Raw genomic sequence first — 14,447 nt, forward strand, 5'->3', positions numbered from 1 at the left:
AAAAAATGGGGAGAAGAAATGAACAGACACTTTGACAAAGAAGAAATACGCATGGCCAAAAGACACATGAAAAAATGTTCCACATCACTAATCATCAGGGAGATGCAAATCAAAACAACGATGAGATACCACCTCACACCCCAGAGAATGGCACACATCACAAAGAATGAGAATAAACAGTGTTGGCGGGGATGTGGAGAGAAAGGAACTCTTATCCACTGCTGGTGGGAATGCTGTCTAGTTCAACCTTTATGGAAAGCGATATGGAGATTCCTCCAAAAACTGGAAATCGAGCTCCCATACGATCCAGCTATACCACTCCTAGGAATATACCCTAGGAACACAAAAATGCAATACAAAAACCCCTTCCTTACACCTATATTCATTGCAGCTCTATTTACCATAGCAAGACTCTGGAAACAACCAAGATGCCCTTCAACAGACGAATGGCTAAAGAAACTGTGGTACATATACACAATGGAATATTATGCAGCTGTCAGGAGAGATGAAGTCATGAAATTTTCCTATACATGGATGTACATGGAATCTATTATGCTGAGTGAAATAAGTCAGAGAGAGAAGAAAAACGCAGAATGGTCTCACTCATCTATGGGTTTTAAGAAAAATGAAAGACACCCTGGTAATAATAATTTTCAGACACAAAAGAGAAAAGAGCTGGAAGTTCCAGCTCACCTCAGGAAGCTCACCACAAAGAGTGATGAGTTTAGTTAGAGAAATAACTACATTTTGAACTGTCCTAATATTGAGAATGTATGAGGGAAATGTAGAGCCTGTTTAGGGTACAGGCGGGGGTTGGGTGGGGAGGAGGGAGATTTGGGACTTGGGTGATGGGAATGTTGCACTGGTGATGGGTGGTGTTCCTTTTATGACTGAAACCCAAACACAATCATGTATGTAATCAAGGTGTTTAAATAAAAAAAAAATTATGCATTAAAAAAAAAAAAAAAAAAAAAAGAAAGTAAGAAAGAAGATAAGGCAGGCAACTGAGGTGATCCACACAGATCATCTTCAAAGGACACAGAACAGGGCCAAAAAATCCTCCAAAAATGCAGATATGGACACAAACAATGCTGAAAGTTGAATATTTATTTAATTTGGTTCCAGAACAGATGTTCTTAACAATGATTATCTCTCTGGTAAAAGCTACTTATCTGAGGCTAGTTTTCTTTTTATGCATATCTGAATGGTCATGGAGGGGTTACTAGATTTTTATTTGTTTGTTTTTGGGTGTTTTTGTGGGGGGTTGGTATTCATTCAGTGAAAAGTTTGATAATTGCCCCCAAACCTCTCCTAGAAGACTAATTACTAATGGTCTTGTTTAAATGAGTTTACTTAGTACTTTTTAAGAGGTGGAGGAAAGGTTTCACTTTTATTTTGTTTAGCTCTTGTAACTAATTATGTTTCATGGAATAGTTTGAGTCTTAAAACTGTTGGAGATGGCTCTCCAGGTAATGACTCCATCACACTCTGGGGCCAGACTGCACTCAATTCTGCTGCCTTGTCACGTCTGTGCAGTCTCTGTGGTACAGGGAGGATATTCATTTACAATACCTCATTCCATTTCTATAGCAAAGCCCCATGGAGACCAAGTGTCTTGCTCACTCATTTCTTTACAAATGGAGTTCCAGGAACATATGAGAAATGAGGCAGCCTCCACATTGACAGATATCTGTGCTCTGGGGTTAATCACATAGGAGCAACCACCTGCATAATTTTCACCTACGAATGCAGTTGTGATTGTTGTGGGGGTGGTGACTGATTCAATTATGCAATTATTTATTAAGCGCTTATCATGGCCCCAACACTTGACATTGCAATAATAAACAAAACAGGTGTGGTCTAATCCTATGTTCAGAATTTTAATTTCATTATTAGAAATTGCCACTCTTAAATGCAAGGATGTGGTTGCTCTTTTTTTTTTCCTTTTCCCTTAGAAATTATAGAAGAGTATAAAAGATCAAGCTTAACAAGACATAGGTATAAAAGCTTTTTGAAAAAAAAAATTCATGTGGGGGCCAGATAGGTAGCATGGAGTTAAGGCTTTTGCCTTTCATGCAGAAGGACAGTGATTCGAATCCCAGCATCCCATATGGTCCCCTATGCCTGCCAGAGGCAAATTCTGAGCATGGAGCCAGGAGTAACCCCTGAGCACTGCCGGGTATGACCCAAAAACCAAAAACCAAAAAAAAAAAAAAAATTTGTTTGGTTTTAGTTTTGAGGCCATACCAGGTAGTGCTCTAGTTATTCCTGACTCTGCTCAGGAACCCCTTTTGATGGGCTAAGGGGATTATATTCTTAAAATCCAGATTGCATATAGTCCTTAAAGAAAAAGTATTACTTGAAATATGTGGATAGGTCATTCTACATATCATATTCTATATGTACATTGCACTTTATATAATGTAACTTAAATGTACACTTAGACACTGTACATCTTTTTACTGTTGTTATTTTTTGGGCCACACCTGTTAGCACTCAGGGATTACTTCTGGCTCTGCACTCATAAATCACTCCTGGAAAACTCAGGGGACTATATGAGATGCTGGGGATCAAGTCTGAGTCAGCCACCTGCAAGGTTGCATCCACTGTGCTGTTGCTCCAGACCCAGACACTTCCCATCCTATGGGAATTTTTTCCTTTTTCTTTCTTTCTTCCTTTCTTCCTTTCTTCCTTCCTTTCTTCCTTTCTTCCTTCCTTCCTTCCTTCCTTCCTTCCCTCCCTCCCTCCTTCCTTCCTTCCTTCCTTCCTTCCTTCCTTCCTTCCTTCCTTCCTTCCTTCCTTCCTTCCTTCCTTCCTTCCTTCCTTCCTTCCTTCCTTCCTTTCTTTCTTTCTTTCTTTCTTTCTTCCTTCCTTCCTTCCTTCCTTCCTTCCTTCCTTCCTTCCTTCCTTCCTTCCTTCCTTCCTTCCTTCCTTCTTTCTTCTTTCTTTCTTTCTTTCTTCTTTCTTTCTTTCTTTCTTTCTTTCTTTCTTTCTTTCTTCTTTCTTTCTTCTTTCTTTCTTTTCTTTGTCTTTCTGTCTTTTTCTTCCTTCCTTCCTTCCTCCTTCTTTATTTTAAATAACTTTATTTTTAAATTAACATACTTATAAGATGTTCTTTGGTATCAGTACAATAAAAATATGCTGGTCCCACCCCCCCCACTGAATCATGTGAAGTAAATATGAAAGTTACATTGCTATTCTCCCCCTTTCAGAAATTTTCACAAGCAATGACTGCTGTCTGTTCACATGGCTTAGTATAATTATATTTTGGAATCCAGAAAATAGAAAATATCCAGAAAACATCTTTGTAGAGGTTGTTAGTTTCTTTTCCAAAGAATGTTTACATAGGTGAAGCATGTCTCATATAACTTTTCCCCCAGCTTTGCCATCCTCCTTCTTTTTGGGGAGGGTGGTTGGGTCATACACGGCCCACCTGGCCCACACCCGCTCACACCCAGTGGCAGCACTTGGGTTACTCCTGACTCTGTGCTCAGAAATCGTTCCTGGCAGGCTCGGAGGACTATATGGGATGCCGGTATTCAAATCAGGGTTTATCCTGTGTTGGCCGTATGCTTTGGCCCCTGCCATCCTTATTGTTAAAGCTGTTAAGGATGGATCTTTAGTTTCATCTCCTGTGATCTAATCCTGAGTCAGAGAATTGTGAGCAGATCTTCCCAAGCTTTCTTCTTGCTGTTTCAAGGATATGAAATTTTGGTGGGGAGATTTGTTGTTCATATTTTCCTTCTTCATTGTCTTCTGCCTGCTGCTATCCCATGAAAATCATGGTCACAGGTTCTGTATTGTTCATGTTAGAAGGTAAGGCATGCACGATATTGTATCTAACATCTTCCTCCTCCTCATGTCCAGTAGGAGAAGAGCCCTGATACTCTGGCTTCCCAATCAGTTTTCTGGAAGTTGGACTTGGATAAAAGGACATGGGCATGCCCCAAGTTACATTTGGTTCTTCCTGAGGATTTATTAGCTTCTTTTGAAAGCCATGTTTTGTCTCCTATATTGATTGAGTCATTGAGTGGGGGTGAGGTATTATAGGTCACACAGGACTGATATTATTAAAGCTGTTGCCTCTTTCCTCAGAAAGTCAATTTCCCATATAGTGTATGGATTCATTTATATCATTTTTTAGTACATTTGGTTTTATCTATATCCTTTAATGAAAATGTGGTTCAGGGATTAGCTTCTCTCTCTGTGGAGTTGTAGGCCTGTAAAATAGATTGGCATAAACACTCATGATACTCTGTTGGACATTTAGAGTTTCTCTCTGAAGCTTGTCTTAAAAGTTCCTCTACTTCAATGGGTGCCAAGCCATTGGTGTCATTATGTGATGCAGTAGGATTAAAACCTACTGTGTATACTGACTTTTGTCCATCATCGTAAACTTTAATTTCTGTATCTTTGAAGTCATCTGATGGGAGAGGTATGAAGACAAGACTGTACTCTCTCCAATTTTCAGGTCTTTTTAACTTTTATTTCCATTGCATACAAAGCTTTTCTGTTTTGTTCATCATCTTCTGTCCCTTTGTTTCTTTCCTTTCTTAATCTAGATGGTATATAGGACTTTGGAAGATCAGGAATATTAGCATATATGTCTTCAATCTAGTCTCTTGGTGTTTCTTCTTTTTTTGCTTTCACAGACTTTATTATGTCTTCTGTTTTCTTCTCAACTGATTTTAGATTTTTTTAAATTACCACTTTATAGGTTGAGATTTGTAGTTCATTCTTTTCAAGGTCTTGGATTTCTTTCTCAAGTCTGAGGACACTTTGTTCTCATTTCTGAATCTGATGCTAATCTTGTTGATTTTGCTTCTTCATCTCTTCTTCTTTTCCATTGCTGATTCCATCTCGGAGCCATTTCTCCCTCAAGGCTTTTTTCTGCTATTTCAATATAAAATATAAAGTCCTAGTGTGGTAGGGGGTGAAGCCTTTCTTGGCTCTGCCCAGTGCCTGCAGCGCCATAGGCCAGAGGGTCTGTAGGTTTCAGGATAATGACAGATCCACAGGCAGTCAGTTGAAGTTTCAAGAGGAATCAGCTTAATTTCATAGCCCTTAACTGCCATGTGCATTTCTCCACATGGCTTCTCAGCTTTTTATGCAGCCTTTGCTAGCTGCCCTCCATGATCCCTGCTGCATCTGCTTCTCCTGCTTTTATTTTTCTAGTAATGCAATCCTCTCAGATATCATAATTATGACAGTGGCTGTAGAGATAAAGCAGTAGGCAGGGCATTTGTCTTGCATGTGACCTACTCAGGTTTGATCCCTGGCACTCATATAGTCCTCTGAGCACCACTAGAAATGAACATAGAGCTAATAGTAAGCCTCTAGCATAGCTGGTTATGGCCAACAAACTAACAAACAAAAATAACTCACAAAATAAATAAAAGAAAAAATAATAGCAAATTACTTTTTTGCTTAGAGCTAGATCACTTTCATTACTTAAAAGTAGCTTTTGAGGCTGGAGTGGTGGCACAACACTAAGGCATTTGCCTTGCACCCGTCTGACTTAGGATGAACTGCAATTCAATCCTCCGGCATCCCATATGATCCCCTAAGCCAGGAGTGATTTCTGAGCATATAGCCAGGAGTAACCCCTGAGCGTCAAAGGGTGTGGCCCAAAAACCAATTCCCAGCCAAATGGTAGCTCAAGTCCTCCCAGACTTTCAGAGAATGAAGAGGAAATGTTGGCAGAAACCAACACTTTGAAGATTATCTGTGAATGACCTTAAACCCCAATGTGGCTTTGTGGCCAATGTCAATATTATTTAGACAGTCTGATCAATAACTTAGAACTTACTATTTTAAGTAAGGTTAACTAGCAAAAAATACAAACCAAAACAACAGAACAACAACAAAAACCCAACACATGTGGTTAAGAACATACTCTGAAGTCAGAGACATGAAAACCTTAGGAAGGTAATTTAGCCTCCAATGGTCCTTCTTTTTTAAGTAGAAATAAGAATACTTTCAAAAGTTAGTTGTGAGGACATTGTTACATAATATACCTTACACAGAGCTAGACAAACTATGGCTACTGATCCTACCAGTCTTCTCATGATCACTTAAATTATATCTGATTTCCTTTTCTTAAATAAGCTACAGCCTAGAATAAGTTTTCTTGCCCATAGACTGCTTTATCAGTTACTTCCCACAAAGACAAAATTTATGTTAATAGTGGTTTTAAGAGGAAGCATAAAGGAACAAGTCAGGTGGCATCCTATTGAGGAAAGAAGATAAGGTCTGAGTTAAAAGTGTAGTTCAGAAAAATTACATTAAACAGTGTAGCCCATAACAATTTGATGTATGACTGACATACTTGATAATGAATAAATAAAAAGCCATTGGCAGAGATATTTTCCAGTAGTAGAGAACATAACTTTTATATGTGAAGCCCTAGGTTTGTACTCTGTACCTACAGGTTTTTCTACATGAAAGCTATGATCCTCAAAATTGCCACATATGGACGTTAATACCATGACAACTTAGAAAAAAAAGCAAAAGCCAATAAAGAAAACATGACGTGTCCTGGGCAATAATGTTCAATAACCCTGTATGTTTGTACACAGATAGAACATATTGAGTGTGTTCTGGGATTTAGGTTTTTTGAGCTTTTATGAGGTAGTTAAAGAGAAAAAGGACTTTCTGCAAGAAAGAGGAGGTTTCTGGAGCAAGACCTGAGAGACCAACTTGACTTTTCTTGGAACTAGGATCTAAAAAGAAAGAGCTGAATAAATGGGATAAGCAATGAAGACAAGGTGAATAGGAAATAAATGTGGACAGTTGTAGGACTTGTCCCATGAGCTGAGAAGGGATGCCTAAATTTCTTCATCCCATGAATATTACATTATGTCTTCCTTCAGATCGATGTGCCTTCAGCCAGACGAGCAAATGATAGAAAGCCATGACAGAATGGCTAAAGAAGATAGAGGAGAGATTATGAAACTTACTCCAGACATCTCTAAGGGTCTTAGAACTTGTATAAGCAAAAGAAAGCAACACAATTACTTCTGTACTTTTTAAAAAATAAGTGATGAAATTTATGCTTTAGAAAGGCATCATTAAATATTTCTTATATTCACAATCCCAGTTTTCTTTCCCTTCTCATTCTTGCACTTCACTCTTGCCAAATCATGATGTATATTATTCTATTTTTCCCAGATCCATTTTTCTTCCTTCCTTCCTTCCTTCATTCTTCCTTTCTTCCTTCCTCCCTTTCTTCCTCTTTTCCTCCCTTCCTACATCCCTTCCTATTTCCTTCCTTCCTCCCTCCCTCCTCTTTCCTTGCTTCCTTTCTTCCTTCCTCCTGTCTGCCCTCCCTCCCTTCTTCTCTTTCTTCCTCCCTTCCTTCCTCCTGTACCTTCCTCTTCTTCCTTCTCCTCCCTCCTTCTTCCTTATCTTTCCTTCCTTCCTCCCTTCTCCTTCCTCTTCTTCCTCCCTCTCCTTCCTTCCCTCTTCCTCCCCTCCCTTCTTCCTTCTCTCCCTTCCTCCCTTTCCTCTCTTCCTTCTTCTCTCCCTTCCTCCCTCCTCTTCCTTTCTTCCTCTCCCTTCCTTCCTCCTCTTCTCTCCTCCTCCCTCCTCTCTCTCCCTCCTCCTTTTCTCCCTCCTCCCCTCTCTCGTTTTCTCCCCTTTATTTTTCCCTCCCTTTCTTCCTTCCTTCTTTCTGTCTTTTCTTCCTCCTCCTTTCTCCCTTTCATTTTCTTTTCTTCCTTCCTTCCTTCTTTCCTTCCTTCCTTCCTTCCTTCCTTCCTTCCTTCCTTCCTTCCTTCCTTCCTTCCTTCCTTCCTTCCATCCTTCCTCCATTCCTCTCCCTCTTTTCCTCCCTCCCTCCCTTCCTTTCTTCCTTCTTTCCTTCCTTTCTTCTTTCTTTCCTCCCTCCCCCCATTCCTCCCTTTCTTCCTTTCTCCTATTTTTCTTCTTTCTTGGCTAATAGAAAGCCCTGGGTTCTTTCTTTCTTTCTTTTTTTTTTTTTGTTTTTTTTTGGGGGAGGCACACCCGGCTGTGCTCAGGGGTTTCTCCTGGCTGTCTGCTCAGAAATAGCTCCTGGCAGGCACGGGGGACCATATGGGACACCGGGATTTGAACCAACCACCTTTGGTCCTGGACCGGCTGCTTGCAAACGCCGCTGTGCTATCTCTCCGGGCCCCCTGGGTTCTTTCTAATAGCTAATTCAACTCCCACCGGAAACAGGTTTCCAGTCTCTGGTTATTATATCTTTTCAGGAGAAAAAAATGCCTCTACATACACAATAACAAAAAAAATTATCTAAAATGTACGTGAGAGATGTGAAATAAAATATACTCAGACTCTCACAATTTTATCTCATTTTCACTTTCCCTCTAACAATTAATAAATTTTGCGAAATCCTATTGTTGGCATGATGTTCAGAATTGCTCATATCTGATAGGTTTTGTGACTTATTTAAAAAAATAATGTCCTATTATTTAGGATTTAATGGAATGTCCTATTAATTCCTTTCCAAGTTTACTGACCTACATGTCTCAAAGTCTATGTCTTATATTACCTCAGTTTATTATTACTCAAAGAAACAATATTAATATTCACTTGGGTCACATCCAATGATGCTCAAGGGCTACTGCTGTTTCTTTGCTCAAGGATTGGCCCCATAGTACTTAAGGACCATTTGGTGCTAAGGATAGAAATTGGTCAGCTACATGCAAGGTAAGGTACCTTAACAAACATACTATCACTCTGGGTCCCAATTATTAATGAAGCTAGAGCCTTATTGCCTGATCAGCTAACATTCTAAATGGCTTCCTTAGCCTTGCCTTTATTTCTGTCCTGTTAGCAAGAGGTGATATTGAATGAATGAAGAAATGGGTGAGTGCCAGTTAGGTATCACTTTTCTTTTATCCTGAAATCACTTTATTTCTTTAAGTAAACAAATGATGTGGTTACCATGGTAGTCTCATTTATTTTTTTTTTCATTTCTTTCTTATTTTTCTTATTGTAATAGCACAGCATCTCACTCTTAGTTACGGTGTGACTGAAACTCTGTTGTCACTAGGGGTCCCCCACACAGTGTTTCTAGGATCACACCCAGCATGAAGGAAGATGCCAGTGGCTGAACTTGATTTCTCACCTCGGCAAGGGAGACAGGACCATAAAGCTCTATGCAGACCCCCTGCTGTCATATTATTTTCTGTTAATAACGTTGTCAAGGTGGATTCACTCTCAACAGGAAAGATCTGTGGATCATTAACTCAACACTCACTTGTCCTTCTTACTTGGAATATCTGTTCCTCAGTTGGAGAGAGTATGACCCTCTGAGGCCCTTTGTAGTCTGTGACATCAGAATTTAGTGGAAACACAGACCTCATTATTGATCTCAACTTTTGTCTCATCACTGTTGCAATCCTTTGGCATGGTAATATCTCCTGCGAAATAATCTTGATGAATTAAAGTAATACATCAGAATGATCCAGTGGGTAGTTATTATATAGAAACTAATTGTAGTCTCAATTTAAAAAAAAGTTTTTTCATCCCTTTTTATCTAATCAGACAGGTGAGGCTAATTCATAAGTGGTATGTATCTCACGGTACTGAGGCACAAAACCTAGAACAGTTTTGTGTCAACATCTAAATATTCTGTTCGCTCTGACTAGTTGTATTGATTTTAAAATTCTTTATAGGACTGGAGAGATAGCATGAGGTTTGAATCCTGGCATCCCATATGGTTCCCCCGAGTCTGCTGGTGGCAATTTCTGAGTGTAGAGCCAGAAGTAGCCCCTGAGTGCTGCCAGGTGTGACCCAAACAAACAAAAAATTGAAATTAAAATTCTTTCATAGTATTTAAAATTAAAGTAATTAAATTTTTTTTCATAGTATCAGATACACATGATCCTGAGATTTTATAACGATCTCAGTAAATTCCTATTGATATGAGCCTTCTTTATGGCTCTTAGCAGAAATAATTTCTTTTTACCCAGTGAAGAATAAGTGTTCATTCATTGGACTCAGTGTGCCAAGCACTTACATCTTTGAATACTCATAGCAACACTGCTAAATTAGGCTTATTCTTTTATTCTACAGGTAAATGGCATGAAAATTCCAGTGAGTTTAAGTCATTTTCTAAGTTTGCTTCATAACACAGTTCAAATCTGTATTATAATGGAATTTTAACATACTAGGCTATGTTTAATAAAAAAAATAGAACCACATTTGCATACCTCCATCCTCCTGGGGCATTACATGGTTTACTTGTCTCTGTAAACTACTTTTAATAGGGCTAGGCCAAAGTGTTTTGTTACTAAGGTGTGGTCAAGAGAAAGATAGGAAGCTACTAAAGGTCTTATATAATATTCTTACCAGGTCTTATTAAGAACCTGTTTTCTGAAAAGATACAGTCCGTTGCTCTGAGGCCTGCTACTTCTGCATCTCAAAAGGTTCATAGAAACACAAGCAACACTTACAATAGAATTTTCTAATGAAGGAGCGAGTTTGATGTTTTCTTTCTTTCTTTTCTATTTTTTGCATGGATTTCTGGATAGACTAAGTCAGCTTCATTTAGACATTTACCCCAGAATATGTATGTATACAATCTGTCATCTCATATGTCACCTCAGCAAGGTGGAGTGAACATGGTGCTCAAAAGAAAGTGAAAATGGTTGAACCATTTGAATTTAGGGAGTCTTAAGGGTTTTATCACTGGTTATCGCTCTGAGAAATAGTATTAAACAGATCAAAACAATTAATATTTTCCAGAAACTAGCAAATTTTATTCTTGCTGTTCATCTCACAAAGTAGTTTTTCCTCTTGCTCAGATTTGCATGAGCATGGGGAAAGCAAAAATTATCACAGCAAGGCCATGTAATATTGGCTACGTGATTATATTAACTTGAGTTTGAAGAATCATAAGCTCAGAGTCAGTAAAAGAAATATAGTCATAGCATTTCCCAATGCTATCTGTAAGGCATATTCAAACCATCAATCTTTGGGTATCTATTTTTTTTATATAAAAGCAGGACACTAAAGCTTGCTTTGTATTCATTTATATTTCTGGTTAGTTTTTGCAGGTTTTCTGTGAATGTACATAGAAATTTTCAGAGGTAGATTCTGAGCTATAAACAAGGACAGTTATCTGACAGTGTTCCTGATCTATCACTGAAGGTTAATCTTTTCAAAGGATCACTGTCATACATCATAAAGATATATGCCATTTTCAGGTGTTTTGAACTAGGTTCATCTTTATTGTACAAATGGCATTGTCTATAACTTTTTTTTTCATAATATTGCTAGCTAATAGTTAATTGTATTTGCTCTAAGCCCTACACTGTTTTATCTTTTGCTTTTTCTGCTTTATTTGGGGGTGGGGGTTGTGGAAGTGGGGGATGGTGCCACCCCTGGCTGTGCTCAGGGCTTGCCTCTTGCTCTCTGCTTAGGGTCAATTCTGGGGTGCTTGGGGAGGGGGGCACTATGCAGTGCTGGGAATAATATCTGGGTTGACTGTATGTAAAGCAAGAGCCCTACCCTCTCTACTGTCTTTTTCAGCTCTGTGTTAACTTTTCATCTCATAACTCTGTGATGATTCATTTACAGAGATAGAAATAAATCCAGATTGTGCTTTTTTTCCTAGTAAAGTAGAGAAAAAAAATTAGAAGATTAAAAGTGTAATATAAAGATTATACTTTCAGGGATCATTTCCATAGTATGTGACTAGAGAAGTTTTTCTGATCCTATAGAACACCGAAACCGTGAGGAACAGCCAGAATTATCCTCTCCTGAGCATGAAGCCGGCTCTAGGTGTTGCTTATGTAACTGCCTTTGGCCATTGATGATTGTTTTCCCTTTTCTCTGAAAAGGGTAGAAGGAGAGGATGCAGTCTGAGTGGAAAAAGAAAAAAAAAAAGTGTATTGTATGTTGTGGGTCAATTCTGTTGCAGACGTCAGCGCCTGCAAACAGATTCTTCGTGGAGTTTGGGAATCCTTCACGGGGAGAGAGTGGGTACACGAAATGGCGAAAAGACGGAACATTATTGTAGAAATTAATGAGACCACACAGAATGCATGGGGACTTGCGTCTAAAAAGACGAAGACACATTTATTTTTTGAGCTGGCTACTTTTAAGGTTTGAGATTTGGAATGCAGGGTGTAAATTTTTGACATCAAAGAAAATGGGAAAAGAATGAAGGACCCTGGCTAAAATTAGCATATTAAAGAGCTGATACTGAAGGTGAAAAGGCAGTTTCTGTTGGGTTTGCTTTGTTTTGGGTAAGCAGGGGGAAACAGGTAATTTTCAGGGAAGTGGGAAGAGAGAGAAATGTTTTAGAGTTTTTTGGGGAAAACTGAAAATTGTTTTACTATGAGCTAAGTTTTTGGAAAAACCTGATCTTGGCGCCAAAGTAGCAGATCACAGGGAGCTGTTAGTGGGAGACTTTTGGCGGGATTTGTACTGTCCTCCTTTGTTAGAAAGAATTACTAAGGCCTGGCCTGATTTTTAGTAATGGTTAAAAATGAAGAGAGAGATAGTTACAGCCACTTTAGAATTATGGCCAAACAATCCACGCAAAGGGTCAACTGATTTTGACTGCTCTAAGCGGGCCTTTTTGGCAAATAATTCTTTTTCAGGAGTGCAACATTTTTAATGTGTGCCCTTCCTGAGTGAGGCGCAACAATTGTACATGCTATTTGTAGTCGTATTCACTGTTCACCTTAGTTTTAATCATGTTGATTTCTGTACCTAGCCATAATCAATAGATCCACATAATTAAATTTATTGTGATAAATTTGGTGTTCATAATAATAAAAACACCCTGTTTAAAAACTAAGTGAGGTTCAACTCTGAGTTGGAGCCATTGCCTTTTGAATACATTTTGAATATTCTTCAACTCCTCTACATTCTTTCTGGAACTAACTTAGCACTGATTACACTCAGACTTCTAACTTTCAAGTATATCTATTAAAGTTTCTGTTATGTTTATTTTAACTGATTACAAACAATGACATCTAATGTAGATAGTTTTGTTCTAAATGCTATCTTTTACATCTTCCTAATAATCTTCTTTCCCTTATATTTTGATTAAGATTTTTAATACAGTATATTTGCCTAGATTTATGACAAGGAATTTGTTTCTGAAGTCACTTAAAGATTTTTGTTATGGATGGTTTACCTGTTAGTTAAATGAATACATTCATATATTGCCCAAATTCTAAATAAGGTTCCATTCTATAAATTCAAGAATTTTTTTTTAGATTTAAACATTATAAATCCAAATTAGGAATGCTGAATAGCATTACTAGTAACTTCATTCTAGATTTTAAAGAGATTACAATAGAAAATCAGCTGGTTGCTGTGACTGGACATAAAATAAAGGAAAGCTGAAATTTTATTCTTAAATAACTAAGAGGTCTTTGCAAGGAAGAGTTACCAGAATATTCCAGAGTATAGTTTATCCAAGGGATAATATCTCCTTGGAATTATGATTGTTTCCAGACTTTTACTTTTTGTTTATATTCAGGTTTCTTTTTTCAAAAGGGCAAACACATTTTTCAAAGTGAATAGAAATAATCTTTCCTTTTAGTTGTGATGCTAATCTTAACTATCCCTGTCAAAATTTTTTGTCATATGAATCAATTTATCATTGACCATTAATTGCTTGAAATTAGCTTCTTCCAATTACTGCTCTGAAGTTATAGAAAACCTTCACTCCCTTCAAAGGAGCAAATGTGTTATTTAGCAAAGTGAAATTTTATCATGACAGTGAGGTGACATTTTTCTGTTGTGAGTTTCTTGATGATATGTTTTTTTTGATGATATGTTTTAAAACATATAGCTAATATTAATTTCTTTGCCTAAATTCATGTCATTTGCAGAATTGATAAACTTCTCTAACAATAACTTTGGAAGAGAGGCTCTCATGTCCTTTGTTTATGATTTGATGTTAACTAGGTATACTCTAATCTATTATTAGTAAAAAGAAAGTTGAATAATTGACCCTATGATCACAGGGCTCTGAAACACACCATTTTTCTTCTGATGATACAATTTCTGTTTTTTTTTTTCTTTTCTGAAGAGTGGAATACGGGGCTGGAGAGATAGCACAGAGGCGTTTGCCTTGCAAGCAGCCGATCCAGGACCTAAGGTGGTTGGTTCTAATCCTGGCATCCCATATGGTCCCCTGTGCTTGCCAGGAGCAATTTCTGAGCAGATAGCCAGGAGTAACCCCTGAGCACTGCTGGGTGTGACCCAAAAACCAAAAAGAAAAAAAAAAGAGAGTGGAATACAATTTATCTGTTCATAGACTCTCAAATCTAATCAACAGCACATAATAATGATGTGCTTATGTTCCTCATTTAAATTTTTGAAGTTTTATTTAGATAAAATATCCTATCATATTTATTCTTTTACCACATGTATCACTTATGTTAATCTAAATCTGCCAAACCTTAGAGCATTCTATCCAGAAGTAGACTTTGAGT

At 37.9% G+C, this 14,447-nt stretch overlaps 2 protein-coding genes and 1 non-coding gene across 3 annotated transcripts in view; 2 read left to right on the forward strand and 1 right to left on the reverse strand.

The window, feature by feature from the left end:
* The window catches only part of PALMD (palmdelphin), a 30,591-nt gene extending 21,241 nt beyond the window's left edge, over positions 1–9,350 (reverse strand). The window contains 6 exon segments of the mRNA XM_049773134.1: positions 3,534–3,742; positions 3,744–4,244; positions 4,246–4,441; positions 4,444–4,479; positions 4,482–4,893; positions 9,258–9,350. Of these exon segments, the coding sequence (XP_049629091.1) occupies positions 3,534–3,742; positions 3,744–4,244; positions 4,246–4,441; positions 4,444–4,479; positions 4,482–4,893; positions 9,258–9,350 (1,447 nt within the window).
* PLPPR1 (phospholipid phosphatase related 1) overlaps positions 1–14,447 on the forward strand; it is a 257,000-nt gene that overhangs the window by 96,710 nt on the left and 145,843 nt on the right. The gene's annotated exons all lie outside the window — the stretch shown is intronic.
* On the forward strand, positions 11,648–11,861 carry LOC125995097 (small nucleolar RNA U3). Its single transcript, XR_007490715.1, has one exon. It is a non-coding gene; the product is annotated as a small nucleolar RNA U3 (small nucleolar RNA).

The sequence above is a fragment of the Suncus etruscus genome, chromosome 1 (assembly GCF_024139225.1).
Source record: "Suncus etruscus isolate mSunEtr1 chromosome 1, mSunEtr1.pri.cur, whole genome shotgun sequence".
Taxonomy (NCBI): domain Eukaryota; kingdom Metazoa; phylum Chordata; class Mammalia; order Eulipotyphla; family Soricidae; genus Suncus; species Suncus etruscus.